Source organism: Terrapene carolina, unplaced genomic scaffold, assembly GCF_002925995.2.
Source record: "Terrapene carolina triunguis isolate 2854851 unplaced genomic scaffold, T_m_triunguis-2.0 Scaffold235, whole genome shotgun sequence".
NCBI lineage: Eukaryota > Metazoa > Chordata > Testudines > Emydidae > Terrapene > Terrapene triunguis.
In genome coordinates, this window is record NW_020664586.1 from 3,386,281 (window position 1) to 3,404,507 (window position 18,227).

Genomic DNA, 18,227 nt, shown 5'->3' on the forward strand with positions numbered 1-18,227 from the left:
AGCCGCCGCCCCCCTCCAGGTGCCGCCCCAAGCACCAGCTTGGGTGCCTGGTGCCTGGAGCCGGCCCTGCCCAGTGGATCTTTTGTCAATTGCCCACGGCTCCTTCCCTTACAATGACTCTTGTCATGACAAATCCCGGGGCCTTGTTGTCAATGTACCAGGGCTCAGTTGGCCACACATGTGAGTACTAGATAGTGTGATGGTACTAGATGCCATTGCAACTTCTCTTAGCATTCAGACCAGACATGCCAGGAATATCCACAGCGCTCTGCAGCCTGAAAAGGACCCACAAGTGTCCTCTGGGTGAAACTTCACAAAAGGAAACACCTGCCTCTGGGGTCTGAGATGCGGGGGAAGCAATCAGATGACATGCAACTACTTACTTTCACTAGCAGGAGGGGTGACTATCACTGCCGCACGGACAGTAGGAAGTAGCCAGAAGCAGCGTCCTGTCACTGGAATGCCAACTAGAACCAATGGATGGGCAGCATCACCTGGAGTGACAAAGCTGGTGCCAACTGCTATGACTCCCCAGGAAGATGGTGCCACCTGGCAAAACAGTATGATCCTTCTGACATTACTGCCCAGAATGGTGGCAAGAGCTCCTCAAAAGACAGTGCCCTCTGGCACAGAAGGATGAGGCTTTTCAAGGATGACAGTTTGAAGGGCCATAAAAGACCTTTGAAGGGAACACCAAGTAAGGTGAGATCTTCAAACCTACCTCTCTTTCTATGGGTGATGACTGGCACCTATCACGGTGGTATCAGAACACCTGAAGGCACTTACGCAGCATCTATCAGAAGTACTATTTGCTGGGCTGCCTAAAACGGGATCTTATAAAGGGTGAAGGCGAGGCAGTTACAGAATTTATAATCCGGCTGCTGACCACAGGTCTAGCTTTGAGGTGACTTAATGGGATGGAGACCTTGGAAAAGTCACCAAACACTCATCATTGGCTGACACAACACCCAGTGGTAGTTTTTCTCTCAGCCCTTCCATGGAGGTGAAGGCCCCATTGCACTCACCCTGTGCATGCAGCTTCAAAATCCAGCTAATGTGTAATTGCTGCAAGTGTCGCCGCAGGTGAATTAGCCAAGACTTGGGGGCTGTCTTCCTGTCACAAGCGAACCCTAACACTGGGGAGGAAAACTGTGGAATGTGGCAGGCCCTCAGGTGAAATGGGAACAAGGCTGGAGGAGATGGACATGGTTTGGTGTTTGAAGGCCTCTCGCGCTGGAGCGCCTTCTCCAAAAAACATCTGATCTATATAACGTCAGATGCTCCTGCAATAGAAAACAAGATGCTTCCAGATGCCATGGCACGGCCTAAAAGGGGCCCAGGGTTTAATAAGCAAAGACTCTACTGACCACATTAAGTCTGGGAGGAATTTCCCTTGACTTCCATACCACAGGTACCTATTTCCAGGTCTGGGTTGCACCTGATTAGACCAGGACCGAATGTGACTCTAGTTTCTTTCTCATGTCATTTTAGTAAGGGTGGGCCTCACAGTTCAAGACAGGAATTCTTCAGTGGACCTGGAGAAGCCTAGGAGTCAATGACCATGTGCATGAATTCTCCTGTCACCTTAAGAAGCAGCTGGTCTCTCTTTGGTAGGCCCACTCCATTGAGAATGCCATTCTAAAACATGGAAGGATGCCTATACTGAGCTTGCAATACTGGTTAATGATGTTTGATGGCATTCAGACTGCAATGTCTTATGTTACAGACTGTTACATACGGGTGCCTTTATGTGCCATGATGTAGGTATTTTTTATGCTACGGCATTGTGGCCATTGAGGACTGATTGTGATGGCCTCAGAAGTATCCCCGCCTACCAAATTGCCAGCAGCTATTTAGGTGTTTGCAAAAGAACCGCCACATCCCCAAACACATGAATTCTTATTGCATACGGAGGATAAGCCATGGCTGTCTATGGGCCCAGGATGAACAATTCAGTAGATTGAGAGATTCCTGAATATGAACAGCATTAGAATCGCGAATGCTGCAGCTGGCATCCTGTGATTTGACCATGTGGCCAGGAGTGCTGGTGACGTGAGCAGGTAGAGTGGTGGAGCACAAAGTAGGTTAAGCACTTGATGACTGGAGACTGAGGGAGTATAGTTTAGTGGTTAGAGCAACAGATATAGGAGACGAGATTCCAGCATTCCTTCCCTGGCTCTGTCACTGACTCACTGTGTGACCTTGGGCAAGCCACCTCGCTGCTCCATGCCTCAGTTTCCCCATCGGTACAGTGGGGATAACTATACCTACCTGCCTCATGCAGAGGGTTGTGAGGATTTGTTTATAAAGAGTGTGGGGACTGCTAGATACAGGAAGCAGTGGAAGCGTATCAAATCGATTCTGGTTCGTGCTCCATTCACCAAGTGCTCAGCTTACCGCGTGCTCTGACAAATACGCTCCCATTGCTGGGGCTGCTGCTTGTATGCTCCAGTCACAGCAAGCCACATGCCCATCAAGTTAGCCTCACCAGCAAGAAAGCAACCTCTGGAAGCAAAATCTCTGGCGAGTCAGTTGTTTGTATTTTTCATTCAGTTAGTGCTTTTGTAGACTCCGCTCTTGGAAGGAACGGAGGGAAGGGGCAGAGAGGGAGGAAGCAGAGAGACAGCTCTGGGGTCTGTCTCATTGGTGGCACAGTTTCTACTGCACACAGCTGCTCTCATCTTAGCAACATGAAAATAAGATGGCCAGCCATGCTTTACCCAGGTTACTGTATTGGAAATACCGGTACACACACACACACACAGACACAGACACACTCTCGTTATACATATCTGTACCTTTTATATAGATAGATAGGTGCTGGATTAGCTGTGTAGAAGAACATGTACATCTGGCATAGATGTGTTTGTGTTCTGCAAAGAACCCCCCAGTAGCCGCTGGGGGTCCACTGTTGTCCCAGCCCCCACAATGTGTTGATATCGGACCGCAGGCATGCACTTGGCCTGGAGTCCTGTCCTAGGGTGCATTAGAAAATGAAGGTAATTGATAGTTTAAAAGAATAAACTGGATGGTGTGTGTGTGTGAGAGGTGTGACTGCATGTGTGTGTGTCTGGGTGTGAGGTGTATGAAATTATATAGGGCCAGATTCTCAGCGGGGGTAAACGAGTGTTGTGCCATATGCTGATTGACACCCGCTGAGGATGTAGCTTGGAGCTTATGATATTCAGGCCTGGAGTAACTTCGCTGAAGTCAAGGGGATGAGTTTGGCTCAGTCTAGGTTTGCCCTGAGCGAGCTCCTTTTGGGTTCCATGTCAGCCCCAGCTGGGAGTCCCTGTCTCCCAAATACCCACGGCTGCAACGTGTCGCTCAGGAAAGAAAAACCAACTGCTTTTAAACCTGCTTCCAGCCATGCTGGTGCTACTTCCCCGACGGCTGCTGCCTCCAGCTGCTGGGCTGCCATTGCTTCCAGCCGCCAAGTCCCCAGGCATCAGGCTGCCTCAATCACGCCAGGTTCCTCGTGCCCGTGAGTTCTGGTGTGAGGGCTGCCATCTTGGCTACTGCGCCAGGGACTGAACTGGGGACCTCCAGAGCTAACAGCACAGGTTGTCCAGACTCCCAGGCTGGCATCTGTAACAGCCTCATCTCTGCAGATCGGGCACCGTGGGGAGGCCTGTACAGGGCCGTAGCAACAAAGAACGTGGCCCCCTCCGAACGTTGGCCCCCTCCGAACATATGTCTGGGCGGGGCCCCTTACAATGCAGAAACTGGAATGTGGTATTTATTTTGCCACTTTTAGGGGCCCCCTTCCTTGCGGGGCCCCCTCCGGTCGGAGGGTACGGAGGGCGCTCGCTACGCCTCTGGGCCTGTATCACACTAAGCATGAGGGTTACACTGGCATGATATTGCCCCTCGCTGCCAGACTGCCATCACTTCCAGGGATAGGGTGCAAGTCCCAGCTGCTGTTGCCTGCCAGGTGCAAAGTGCACGGGAAGGGGTCAATTTAAGGACTGTCGTTACAAACTCTTGGCTCTGTGGCATTGGTCTCCCTGGCTGGGACAGCGGCTGAGTCCCCCTTGCATGGGGCAGAGCGGGTCCTGCAGCCTGCAGGGCTTTCTAGCCTTGTTTCATCAGTTCAGTTATTACTGCTTTATTTTAATTATGCTGAAGTATCAAACGTACTAGGAAGGAAGGCAGATCCATGTCCACAGGATAGCAAATGGCAGGGTATATGGGTGCCCATGGGGAACGCTTGGGGGTCTGAGACCCCTGTGGAGTGGGAGCATCTCACAACACCTGGCTAATGAGGGCAACTGTTGCTCACCACTGCGTGACCCTGATATCAGCCTAGAGCATTGCCTGACACACAGCAGGCCCAGCTCTGGGGCTCAGATCAGCTGGCCTGCCCTTCGTGGGCTTAGCTCCGGTGTACACTGAAGTGACTCCTGGGGAGAAACAAAGTGGTGGGGAGGGAACCCCTGGGTATCCCATCCTTAAACAGCTCTGCAACTTGTGACCACATGCAGCAGGTGTGACTCCTCTTCTCACCAGGTCAAACGACCCCAGGAGAGGTGATCGGCGTGCATTGTCTCTCTAAAGAGCTGAGGAGTGGACTCATGACTGGCCCTGAAATAACTCAAGTACTATGGGACCTTCACTGTAAAATATGGTAGCATTTTAAAAGCATATTACTGAAAGGGTTGCCAGTTCTCATGATTTCATTGCAAGGCTCTACATCCCTGGAGGCCTGGGATTTGGGAGAATCTTGGCTCTCAAATTTAAGAAAAGTAAGTTTCTGGCCTTTGTGGTTGTGGAGAAAAGCTTGAAAACCAACCAGGAGGCAAATAAAAAGAACCCCCAGGTGGATTATTTTGGAAAGTCTCCTGATTTCTGAGGGGCCTGACGCAGAATTTGTGAATGCCTGGCATCTGAAATAAGGGGAGGGAGAGAAAAGTTACTGGATCCCAATGTTCTGACTGAGGCAATTCTGTGACAGTCCAGGTAAAGTCTCTGTATTTCTTGCAAAGCCACAAACTCGATGCTCTCCCACTTTCCTGCTGGTTTTTACATGTTTGAGGCAGGGAGTCAATTTCATGTGTACCCACCATTTTGGCGTTGCTAGGTCACTGCACACACAGCGATCTGACCAGGACTCTTTTGTGCAAAACTATCCAGATGATGCAGTGCCGCTTGGACGGATTGGACTTGAAAAGAGCAGCAGTGGAGATGCATCTGTATGTGGCAGGCATGCTTAAAGTGTAACAGCACTAACAACAGGGGTGTGTATATGTGAAGGTGGGGTTCATCTGGAGGGGCATAAAGTCCCCTCTTTGTGTGAGCAGCTGAGCGGGGAAGCCATATGGTTTTAATTTCCTGCTGCACTGTGCAAGGTCCGAGTCTCCTCTTTCCACTCCACCAACATGATGGAAGTTGTCATTCCCCTCCCATCTTCTAAGCTTTTCACATGATGGCTAGAACGCATTGTAGATTCCCTCACCCCTCTGTGGCTCAAAGATCTATATGCGTCCCAAGGTCATCTTTAACTATAGCCACCTATATATCTACACAAATGCGTACAGATATATGTGCTTACACACGCACAGAGATATTAATATGTGATATATGGTTTCTGAAAATTGCCAGGGGACATATTAGAATTGATGGGATATCATACAGTCTTATTGACACTCATGTAATCTCATATGGTCCTCCTGGGACAACTTACAGTCCTTTTGGTCCCCAGGGCTATCATAGGCCTTGTAGGTTAGGGAAGCAATAACACAAGATCCTATTTTTTTTCTGATGTGTCACAGTATTGATACCAATTTGGAGCAAGAAACATTCACAGAACAGATTTCAAACTGGAAGATTCTTACCTATTATTAGAAAAATGGTTAATATGCAATAAATCACTACAAGGCAATTCCAAGTTTCTCTTCTCCTTTATGAACTACATCATTTGGATCTGAATTTCAAACAGTCTGAATTTCAAACTGTTGGATCGGGCCCTTCTCTAACGTACATGAACAATACATTGATAACACAATGGATTTCTAATAAAAAGCTAGAAATTCATCAAGAGCTTCTGGTAATGTTCTATGCTGGGAGCTGAAGTTGGAGTCACCTGACCGCTATAATGTACAGTAGATTCTTATAAGATGTGGGTTGGTTTTTTTTAATAACATATGCTTTGAAATGTTATGTCTCTAGTTGTCACCATCTCTGTTTAAATTCCACACTCCTTATGCCTCATAACGAACATTACCCTTCCGGAAAAGTCCTATAGCATTTAAAAGAAAATAATCCCATTTGAGTTCCATGTTATATTAAGGGTACATTTATAAATGGCTTATTAAGGGTCAATGAATGATTAATGGATGTTATAAGCATGTTACAGACATGAGTAGTATGTGTTATAGATAGTTATAAGCACATCAATAGGTGTTATGGATGATTCTAAGATGTGGTTATAAGCAATCTATTGAGCTGTTGGACTCTATAACAACTGTATTAACCATTTATTAACCCTTTATAAATATACCCTTAGTAAAAAGTGTGACCAATATTTCTATAGATGTTTTCCTATAGATTTTAATAGAAATTTCTGTCCCTGCTAGAGAATTCTACAAAATAAAAACATCTTGTGTAAAGGAGTTCCTTATCTACTAAGCCCTATCAGTTTTTAAGCGTTATTTCTATAGGACGCTCTGAGTCCAATCCCTATTACCTCCTATTAGACTTTTCAATATGAGTGGAGCTGGGTGAACAAATTGATTGGTAAAATTTTCACTAATTAAAGTGCATCATTCAATTGGCTCTGATTCAAGAGTGTTCATACTACCACCCGGCATTTGTGAAAGCATTCGCAACTCTTCAGACATCCACAAATTTTAGTCAAACTATTATTTCTTCAAAAATTCACTCCAAAAGTGTGTTAAGTGCTACTTGTTATTCTGCTGTTTAAAATCAAACGTGTTTGGTCAACCAATCAGTGACCAGAAACACCATGTGTCTGACGCAGCCAATCACGTGAGCTGAATAATGAATAATTGACGCAAGTGACCCCAGCTCTGAAAATGATTGTTTGAAACTATCTGATGGACACTTAGGAATAAAGGACCTGTTTGCAGAAACTCAGGCCTGGCTCCTGAACAAATCTGCCATTCTCTCTTCCCGAAAAAGGACCTTAACTTGAACCAAATATTATCCATAATTGAACCGTCTGACCCGCACAGCCAACATGACTGTATGATGCCACAGCAATCCCACTATGACTTCTGGGGTTGTCTGCTGCTCTACGAGACTTTTCAGAAACTATACCTATATATGTACATGTATATACGCCTCATATACCGCTATACATATATACTGTGCTCGTGTATATAACTGAACAGAAGATAGACACGGGCTGCCAACTGTGGTGGAGTCTCAACAGAGTGCAGGTAGCAGCTACCGTCTCAGAGAGGCACACAACACACACAAGAGACAAAAAGTAAGACAGGCAGAATGAAGTGGCATCAGTTCTGGAGAAGAAGGGTGATGAGAGGGGATATTTGTAGGGGTGGAGGTGGAAATGGGAAGAGGGGAGTTGAACTAGACCCGGGGTTAGCGTGGGGAGCGTGTTTAAATGGACACCTCAGCAAGCGCACACGCAAAGCTACCTGGGAGCAATGAATACATGTCCCTCGGACTCAAAGCTGTTTGGCAGCAGGAATTCAAAATCTGCAACAGAAAGGCAACGTTATCCGGCGGGGGTTTCAAACAAAAGAAGGGGCTTTGGTCTCAGAATATGAGAGAGAGAGAGAGAGAGAGAGAGGAATAAACGAAAGAGATCAAACAATTGACTGATTTTTAACGAGAGAAAGGAAGGGGAATTCTGTTGGTAACTGTAGCATCGCACAAGAAGGAGAGTTATAGCCAATATGTTGCCAACATTAGAAAGATTTGGTGATTTGATTGGATTTCTTTTTTTTTGGTTTGTGCTCTGAAATGCAATATATTTCCTCTGTTGTATATGTATGAATACAGGCCGTATAGTTACATATACACACATACATATATATATGTGCACACATTTATATATATATATATATATATATACGCATGTTCAGTAGGTCATATGGGCATCTCTCTCTTATGAGGATTGTTAACAACGAAAAGAAACCACATGCTATGCTTGTATATGAAGAGAATTACTACAACAATTTTTTTTTGTAATAAAAATCATTGTTCAGGCATCAACATGGCCAAACCAGGGTCCTTTATGAAGACAGTCCAACCAAAGACTTACCCACCAAATTAAAGTCAAATGCAATGCATTGTGGGGGTGTTGCTGCCTTCTGGCTGCCAATGGTCTACAGCTCAGCAATAACCATCCCCCTTGGTCAGGTTGCAATGGATCCTCCTAAATCTGGATTAAGATGGGGCGGCGGGGGGAGGATCTGAAGGGGCTGTCGAAGCAACTTAGGCTAATCTCCCTGCTCTTCCAATGGAGGTTTTCCGCTCTGGCTCTTGCAGATTCAAGGACCAAAGCTGAGGACCACAATGTTATCTCTCTGCATTTCCCTCGTTCTGTGCTAGTGGTTTTCACTGCCATTGCCATTATCTCCTGGTTATGTGGCCACTGCATATTCTCGGTACAAAACCTGGGGCTGGCTGCCTAGAAGAATGGGCGATATTTGCCCCAGAGGGCAATGTGTTGCTGAGGCCTGGCACAGTGGGCCCAGGAGAGGACCTGATGGGGTGGAAAACGAAGGAGTCAGCCAGGATCCGTGCAGCTGTTTGGAAAGGCAAAGGCTACACCCATGACTAGAAAATCCTTGGGTTGCCGAAAGCGACTCTCCAAAGCAGAAAGTTTCATTTTCAGTTCCAACAAAGGCTAAGGTGTCCCCAGACCATTGGGCAGGGAGTGGGTGAGGAATGAAGGCGAGGAGTTATCAGTCGTATTAAACATGGTTTCTCTTTCCTTAGTGGTGGATATGGCACCAGGTGTTTGGAGACACCCTGGCTTTCCGGCCCAATCATGGATGTTACTTGCAGCCTTGGAGGATGGATTCTGGCTTAGACAAAGGCTAGAGCAGCATATATGGGGATGGAGGAACCTCTCCCAGATGACACAAGTGGTTTGGAAGGCAAGGAGGGAAAACGGGTGGGGGAAACCCCTGCCATGCATTTGGCACATGCCCAATCCTATTGGGATTTGATGGCCTAGGTGGCTAGTCCAGCAGGGCAGGGTCCTTTGCCTTGCTCCCCCAAGGGGATGGCTGTTGTCAGCTCTCCATTGCAGGCCATTTTCTGACAACACAGGCTTGACTAGTACAGCCTGTCTGCATTTTTCACAAGGACCTACATACTCATAAATATTCAGAGGTTAGTCCTATGAGCAGCCAAGCCCCTCGCCCTTCCCGCCATGTCTTCCCACAGTGCATTGCAAGACACACAAGGCCCTTTGCCAGGCAGCACAGCCATAGGTTGGACTGTTGTTTTCTGTAAGGCGGGGTCTGGATACAAGCCAATGAGAGGAGGAAGAGGAAAGGAATACAAAAACACTAGTAATTATTCCATCAGCATTGCCATTACAGGGTCACTGGGAGGAGGCAACTCAAGGCTGATAGAACAGGGCTGAGGGCAACGCTCCCCTTACCTTTCTCTTTCCTTCCCCTTCCTCTGTGTCTGTCTCTCTATGGCATCTGTGCCCCTCTCTGTGTCTGTCCATCCCTCCCAAGCCTCTTCTCTCTGCCTGGCTGGGGGAACTGATAGAGGAGTGGGTAGCTTCCAGTGGTTCTGCTCAACGCACTGTGGAGTGGGGTTGTAGGTCTCCTTGGTGGATGTGGGGTGGGAGTGGGGGAAGGAGGGCAATGAGAGGCACATTCTCCCCATTCCCCCAGCCATCTGCATGCCTCAGAAGGTGCAGAGAATGCGACTGGGAAGCTAAGTCAATTTTCCACACATTCTCTCATTACTTTAAACCCATTGGCTGTGCTTTTCACTTGATCATGGCCCTGATTCAAAGCCTATCCATCGACTCTGACAGATTTTGGGTCAGGCCCTCTATGAGGCACAGAGTCAAGCCAACATTTTCACCAGTTGGACTTTAATGAATCCCACAGGATCTGGAAAAGCAGACTGAGGAGGGACCTGGTATTTTTCAAACGAAATAAGGGCTGTTGTAACAAGGATGGGGATCAATTGTTCTCCATGTCCGGTGAAGGTAGGACAAGGAGTAATGGGCTGAATCTGCAGCAAGGGAGAGTTAGGTTTGATATTAGGAAAAACTGTCTAACTATCACAGTAGTTCAGCTCTGGAACAGGCATCCAAGGGAGGTTGTGGAATCCCTGTTGCTGGAGGGTTTAGGAACAAGTTGGACAACCCCCTGTCAGGGCTGGTCTAGGGTTACTTGGTCCTGTCTCAGCACAGGGAACTGGACTTGACGGCTTCTTGAGGTCCCTTCCAGCCCAATGTTTCTATGGTTTTATGATCTCTCAAAGTATTTCAATGCCTCTTTCCCAGGGAGGCATTGGGCAGCCTTATTTATGGAGTCACTGAACCAAATTCTGCCCTCAGTCCCATCCATGCCCTCCCACTGTATTACACTGATGTTCCTGAGAGTAAATGTGCCCCTGAACCAGACCCTGACATGTCTCCTTTTGGTTTGGAGAGCAGGAGAGGCAGAGTTGGTCCTTGGCTGCCTGACATCTCTGGATTTACGTGACAGGGTTTTCAGACTCAGTTCTCCCCAAAAGGCAGGACCCATGTCTTGCTAGTGCCTGGGCAGGACCAGCCATTTCCTCTCTGTGTTTATATCACAGATAGAGAAGCAGTGAAGGCAGATGCTGAAGGGTAAACATTGTCCCACTGCACAGGGTTCAGGGATGGAGCACCATTAATGCCACTGGAAGACTAGCGGGTCAAATTCAGAAGTTCTTATTCAGCCCCTACTCCTGCTGAAATCCGTGGGAGTTCTGCCTGAGTAAAGACTGTAGGAGTTGGTCCAATCTCTGGAAAGCTGTGCTTATGCGAGGCCACATCCTGAGAGGTGACCAGCACCACCCATTCCCACGGAATGGGAGTTGCTAGTTGCTCTGCATTTCTCGGTGTCTGGCCCTTTATCTTGAGCTACACAAAGAATGGAGAAAAAGGAAACCATGGAAGGACAGCTCCATCCAAACTCACCCCCCTTTATTTTTCCACTGAGGACACTCCTAGATCCCGATCCAATGGCCACTGAAGTCAATGGAAAGACTCCCATTGACTTCAAGGGTCATCGACTCAAGGCTCCACTGCATTGTGGGAAATTCATGTCCAAGCAGCATCACACCAGATTGTACTGTATACACCTAGACCCATTTACTTGAATACACTGTGCCAGCCAACTCCACCTTTGATGCCACCAGACCCAGGATATCTCAGGCGGCTGCAGCTAGCTCGGAACCCCGAGGCTTTCTCTACACACACACATTTGCAGCACATGGACACACGTATTTAGGTTTAAGAGCTGTTCATTTGGGGATAAACCCTTCCCCAGTCGACTTAAACTAAACCATAATAACTTGGATTTAAACAACAATAAGAAAGTCCTCACTCCTCTATTAAACTAAATAGGCCTAACATCACACCTGGAGTTAAACCAGTGCAACTCAGCATGTGGACCAGCATGACATAGCCACGGCTGGGACTGAAATGATGCACCGACACACAGTCTGGGGCCTTCCTAATATGATAACTGAGACTTGATCCTGGAAGAAAAGCTTCGATTCACACGTGCCATGGACCTTTCTGAGATTTCAGCCCCTTTCTCCTGCTCAGCCAACATCTTCCCACTCAGGAGGTCTAACGCTTATTATGATTAGTTTTTAAGCGATCACTGGATCTAGTTCCAAGTACCGCTGAGTCTGGAGGTCTCTGCACAGCCCTATCCCATTCAGTTTGAGTTGTCTTGAAGAGGAGGGACGCACAGGAGCAAGGATGGGAGGAGGAGAGATTTGTAGGGAAGGAGTGAGAGAGGGAAAGAAGAACAAGAAAGGGGGCTGGGGGAGGCGGAAGAGCAGGATATTAAACTAGCTACGAAAACCTTGCTGAATCAAAACATAACAATTCCATAGGAGATGGACTCTTTAACGATATCAAATCGAATTTCTGAGCAATGCACAGGGAAGGAGTGCAGAGATAAATAGGGACAAAGCTCTCATGAACATAACAAGACATGTTGCTTTCAAATAAAGGGGAAAGAACTGGAGGGAGGGAGTGGAGGAAGGAACAGTTTGGCGGAGGTTTGCAAGGTTAGGCGTGGCAAACGGGCACAGGAAATGGGCAAGCAGGCTGGGTGGGGGAGGTGGGGGAGAGTCGGTGAAGGGTGGGAGTGAGGGGTGGGGGGTACTGGACACGGGGGGTGGTGGTGGTGAAGGGTTAGTGGTCTAAGACTGAAAATACTTGCCCTTCATTTTGATGTTTGGTACTGTGTGAATCCACCAGAGAGAGAAAGCAAGAAAAAAACAAACGAAAAAAACAACAAACAAAAAAAAAGGGGGGGAGGGTTGGGTGGAAAGGAGGAAGGAGGGAGGGCACAAACAATATTTTATTCAATTTTTGTTTGAATAAAAATATTGTGTATCATAATCAGACCGAAAGGAAACCTCTTGCAAAAAAACGACATAAAAAAAAAGAAAAGAAAAAAGGCCACAGTAAAATAATAATAAAAGGTATAGATATAACTAGAGAACTATAATCGATCTATATTTATATAATCAAAATAAAAATGAAAGTCAGTAGCAAACAGTTGCAACAGTCTTGATATAGAAATGTTCTTACTGAGTTAGCAGACCATGCAAAAAGACAAGGTTACAAGAGACCAGAGGGGAGACACGAGAGTGCCCAGAGGCACAGAGACAGAGAAGGAAGGAAGGCGAGAGAAGGAAAAAGGTATACAGAGATAGGCAGGGGGATAGAGAGCTCAAGCCAGGGAAAGGGAGGATGTTGAAGGCTGTTATCCCACTCTGACATAAGTGGCTGCTGAGAGAGCAAGGACCTAGGGAATATGTGGGCAAACTACGGCTCATGGGCCACATCCGGCCCACGGGACCGTCCTGCCTGGCCCCTGAGCTCCCGGCCGGGGAGCCTAGTCCCCGGCCCCTCCCCCGCTGTCCCTCCTCCCCTGCAGCCATGGTGCCGCGTGGGCCGCGCTCTGGCCTGCCCCTCCCGCTTGGCAGCACGGGGAGAGCAACTGGCTCTGCCCTGATGTTGGGGCTGCGAGCTCCTGCTGCTGGTAAGGGGGTGGAGAGCGGGGGGGTTGGATAATGGAGAGGGGGGTCCTGGGAGGCAGTCAGGGAGGAGGGGGCGGTTGGATGGAGTGGAGGTTCTGGGGGGGCGGTCAGGGGGCAGGGATGCGGATGGGGTTGGGAGGGCAGTCAGGGGACAGGGAGCAGGGGGTGTTGGATAAGGGGGTGGGATCCCGGGGGGCAGTTAGGGGTAGGGGGTCCCGGGAGCGGGTGGTCAGGGGATGAGGAGCAGAGGGCGGTTGGATAGGGGGTGGGAGTCCTGGGGGGTCTGTCAGGGGGCGGGGGTGTGGATAGGGGTCGGGGCAGTCAGGGGACAGGGAACAGGGGGGTTGGATAGGGGGCAGGGGTCCCGGGAGGGGGCAGTCAGGGGACAAGGAGCAGGGGTGGGTTGGATGGGTTGGGAGTTCTGAGGGGGGCAGTCAGCGGGCAGGAAGTAGGAGGGGGCGGATAGGGGTCAGGGGCCAGGCTGTTTGGGGAGGCACAGCCTTCCCTACCCGGCCCTCCATACAGTTGTGCAACCCCGATGTGGCCCTCGGCCAAAAAGTTTGCCCACCCCTGACCGAGGGTGTGGGCTGAGCAGTCCTTCAGGAGGAATCCCAGGAGCCGCCATGTCTGGGGAGAAGTCTTGGCCTGGACATGGTGTGGGTCACTGCAAGCTCCCTTTGTGTGTAAACCCAACCCCTAGGAAGGGCGTATGGTTTGACCCACAGCACCTTGTGCGAGGTGTTTATGGAGCAAGGTGGGGAAGTCACATGTGCTGTGGGGGGAGGTCATAAAATTCTTTTGAGCCCCCTTCTGCAGGTGATCCTGAGTGGAGAGTAGGCTCAAGCTGCAGCCCAGAGACAGCAGCAGCATGTCTCGCTTCCATCTCTAGAACAGCAGCTGCTCTTCCTGGAGCAGATGTTGCAGCTGCTCCTTCCCCGGGGGGCACTGGGGCCAGTGAGTGCCAGCCCTTCGCTGCCCAACACGGGGCTGGATGAGGCCCCTGAAGCCTACCTGCTCATCTTCGAGTGGTGGCTGCCGAGGAATTCTGGGCCCTTCGTTTATCCCATTTTTTAACAAGTCAGGCTTAAGCTGCAAATCAGGCCCTGGGTGAGTACAGCTACAAGGCCCTCCTAGGTTCTACCCTTGGCTGGCTCCGTTTGGAGGAGCTGTGCTCCAGGGCTGAGCCCAGCCGTGAGCCTGTGAACCACAACTGATCCACTGGGCAGCTCGAGCCTGCATCATGAACCATAAAACTGACAGCCATAGTCACTCCAGAGCAGTTTTTAGGACGCAAGCTTGGCTTGATGGCCCCAGCCATCTATGCTGGCATAGCCTGGGCAACACACAACGACTTCTACATGGAGGCTGAGCAGCCCGAGCAACCACCTAGCGGACTCAGGGTGCACCCAGACATTGGTGCAGAGGGCTTGGAACAGCTCCAACTCTTTCAAGTGACAGATCCCATGGGCATCTCCTTGAAGGGCATTGCCCTGGTTCCCATCACCTATTGGGACGAGACCAGACACACCACTGGTCTCTCCTGAATTCCATGAGATGTCCATGGAGTCATGGGATTGACTCCCAGCCACAGGGCCAAGACGCAGGCTACCACAGGGCTTTGCAGGATTTGGATCCCAATGGGGCTTTCAATGGAGAGGATACAGGGCCGGCTCTAGGCACCAGCAAACCAAGCACGTGCTTGGGGCAGCACATTTTCAAGGGCAGCATTCTGGCCATTTTTTTTTTGGTGCTTCCAGCAGCAAACGCCTAGAGCCGGCCCTGGCAGCAGCAGCGCGTCGTGTGCGGGGGGCTCCCTGTAGGCGCTGCGGTTCGCGCCACGGGGGAGCAGTGCCCACACCTTGTGGCTGGGCCGGGCAGGCTTCGAACGGGGGACACTCAGGCTGGGGGACACCCCACGGGGCACACGGAGCCGCCTGCAGGTGCCGCAGGGCGGCTGCCCCCAGCGCTGCAGCTAGGGCTGGGCGAAGCGGCCCAAGTCGCCCAGGGACTGTGGCAGGGTGGTCAGAAGCAGCAGCAGCAGCGGGGCCATAGAGGGCGGGGTGCTGTCGTGCGGGGCCTGCGTCCCGCTCTCCGAGGCTCCGCTGCCTCTGGGGCTACCCTGCCCCGGCTCCTCAGCCCTCTGCCGGGGCGGTCCCCTGGCTCTGCCCTCCCGGGTCCCGGCCAGTCCTGGAGGCGGGAGCCCTGGATGGAGGGACCCTAGGCTGAGGCGCGGCCCGGGAGCCCCGCTGCTTTCCCCGACCCTGCCAGCGCCAGACCGGCTGGAGGTGAGGGGGGAGCGTGCAGAGTCATCACTGGTGGGGGGGAGCCCAGGGCTGGGGCAGCAGGGGGTGTGGGTGGGAGAGAGAGCCCAGGGCTGGGGTAGCAGGGGGTGCGGGTGGGAGGGGGGAAGAGAGAACCCAGGGCTGGGGTGGGGGGCAGCCAACAATTTTTTTGCTTGGGGCGGCCAAAAACCTAGAGCCGGCCCTGAGAGGATACCAAACTGGACATGTTGGCATGATTGTAGTAGGGAGGTAGGTAACAGGATGGCAGTATTTGCAGGCTAGCAAGTGCTGTTCCTGCTGGGAAAGGGTTACATGGGTTCTGCTGACTGATGCAGATGGCTCATTGCCCCATCTAGATATATCTAATGAGTGAGGACCTAAGGTGTGGGCTGAGCAACTCCTTGAAGAGGAACCCTGGGAGCAACCAAACCTGGGGAGACAACTCCAGCTGGATTTTGTGTTGGTTCATTCCAAATTCCTATTGTGAATAAAATCAAACCTAGACCTACGTTCTGACCTGCTATACTAGGGAATATGAATGCAGCAGGGTGCTCAGAAAGAGAAAGGGACAGTGGGCAGCAGAGAGAGACAGACAAAGACAGAAGGAGAGAGAAAGGAGGGAGAGAAAGATGGAGGAGGAAGCCTGATTCACTCCCTTCAGGAGCGACTCGTATCCCGAGGTGGGAGAATAGGTTCTGGCGTAGAACGAGAGAGAGAGAGAGAGGTGCGCAGGTTAACACATAAGTACATATATTAATTATAAATTAATTAAAAAGAAAATCAACCAACCAAAACTTAAATCATAAAAACAAAAATGGTTTAAAACAAAACCCAAAAGAATCTTAACAAAAATAAAACATGCAAATTTTCACAGGCTTTCAAAGTAACTGGCTGCTACAGAATTATCACCTAGTACATCGAAAGCATATACAGCAGCACGTCAACCTCATCTCCTCTAGAGGGGTCTTTATTTTTTTTTTTTAGGAAACATTTTGTTTTAGGGTTTTTTTTTAATGCAAAATCTAAGTCCGAAACCCTCGCATTCCCAGGCAGACAATTAACCTTCCATTTTAAATGTCATTGTTCGTCTCTATTTTGAAATGATTATTTTTCATTTTAGTAGCACACATTTTGTTTATTTCCCCCCCCCATTGGTCATTCTCTGTACCAGCTGGTAGGTTCAGGGTTAAAGGGCATGTGAAAGGGCAAAAGGAAAAGGAAAGTGTCTACTTACACTTCACTTGGAGAATCTGGTCGCTGAGGTTTGCCCGGATGTAGTACGTGCTATAAGGTGGCAAGGCTAGCCCCAGGCTGTGGAAGAGAAGGAAGGAATCAGCATGTTTCTAGCCTGCTGTCAAACTATTTCCCAGGGGCAGGGTGCTGGGGATCCAGGGGTAGGATCCTGGGGTAGGATCCTGGCCCTGGGACTCCAGTGTGGCCAGGATTTCACCCAACATGTTGTTCTAAACTGGCGTTTGACAATGTAATGGGGACATCTGGGGCCTGATCCCTCAGGAGTCACTGGGCAGTCTGTTTTTGGAGCAGGAAGCTCTGTCCTTTCGGAGCTCTGTCCTTGCATTTGTGAGCTACCCCGGCACCCACATGGAACCCCACTGAGAACAGGGGCAGTTCTCAGGATTGAAGCCAGAACATGCTAACCCCACCGACGATTGTTAGACTGAAGGAATGTTTGGAACATACTCTCTCCCACCCCACTCCCCCATTAGATATAGGGACGGACGGCTTCAAAGTGTCTTTAACTAGTACATTCCCTTTAGCTGACGGGATACAGAGATCCAAATCCAGTTCTTCCCTCCCAGGGGCTGCACCCAAAGTCCGGCCCAGGGGGTTCAGGAATTCAGGCAGGTGGATGTCTTAGAGCCCCCCAGAACACGCTCTTCCATTCCTGGTAACCACAGGGAGATCCAGGAGGGTATTTCTGCTATCGGGGACCCAGAACCCCACCTGCCTGGGGCTGTGCTCTCTAGGATCCATGAGAGCTGGGTCTGTTCTAGCCACCAGGTTCTGTCCAGCTCCAGGGGAAGTCAGTGGTGACCAGGGGGCTGGAGGCTGCTGGGAGAGGGGGGCTGGCATGGGAGTGAGGACAAGGGGTGCGAAGTGGTGCGGGGGGGTGGGAAGAGCCAGGATGGCCATTCAGAGTTAGAGCCCGAAACAGGTCGGGAGCCTGAGAAGGGGGCAGTTCTGGCCTTGAGGAGGGGGGTTGTGGTTTTGGGGCAGCCTCCCTAATCTACCCCCCATTTTGTCCATTGCCAGCACTGTCATCTCCACTCTGCTCCTGTCCCTCTCCCACAAGGTGGTGCTTCCTTCACTTCCCTATCAGCTGTCTGCCTCCTCTCCCTTCCTCAGGGGCTCTGCATGGGCAGGTGAAGCAGAGAGTGCCCAGTCTGTCCCCTCCCCACATAGGGACAGCCCTCTCTGTCTGAACTGGTTTGGTTGTGTCTGGGAAGCCCACAGCTCCCAACAGGCCAGCAAGCAGCTGGAGTCCTCTGATCTCTTTCCATTGCCCTGTAGGGATTTGAACGCCATATTTTTTTTATCAGGCCATAAGCACAGGGACTGCCCCCTGCCCCTGCCTGGGTGTCCAGCCTCTGAGGGCACGTCTTCACTACCCGCCGGATCGGCGGGTAGCAATTGGTCTATCGGGGATCAACTTACCGCGTCTAGTGAAGACGCGATAAAATCGATCCCTGATGGCTCTACCGTCGA

General features: G+C 50.2%; 1 protein-coding gene across 1 annotated transcript in view; it reads right to left on the reverse strand.

The window, feature by feature from the left end:
- CACNA2D2 (calcium voltage-gated channel auxiliary subunit alpha2delta 2) overlaps positions 1–18,227 on the reverse strand; it is a 585,144-nt gene that overhangs the window by 25,622 nt on the left and 541,295 nt on the right. The window contains exons 22-23 of the mRNA XM_026657031.2: positions 16,735–16,811; positions 7,620–7,680 (exon numbers count right to left, since the gene is read on the reverse strand). Of these exons, the coding sequence (XP_026512816.1) occupies positions 7,620–7,680; positions 16,735–16,811 (138 nt within the window). The remainder of the gene's footprint in view (positions 1–7,619; positions 7,681–16,734; positions 16,812–18,227) is intronic.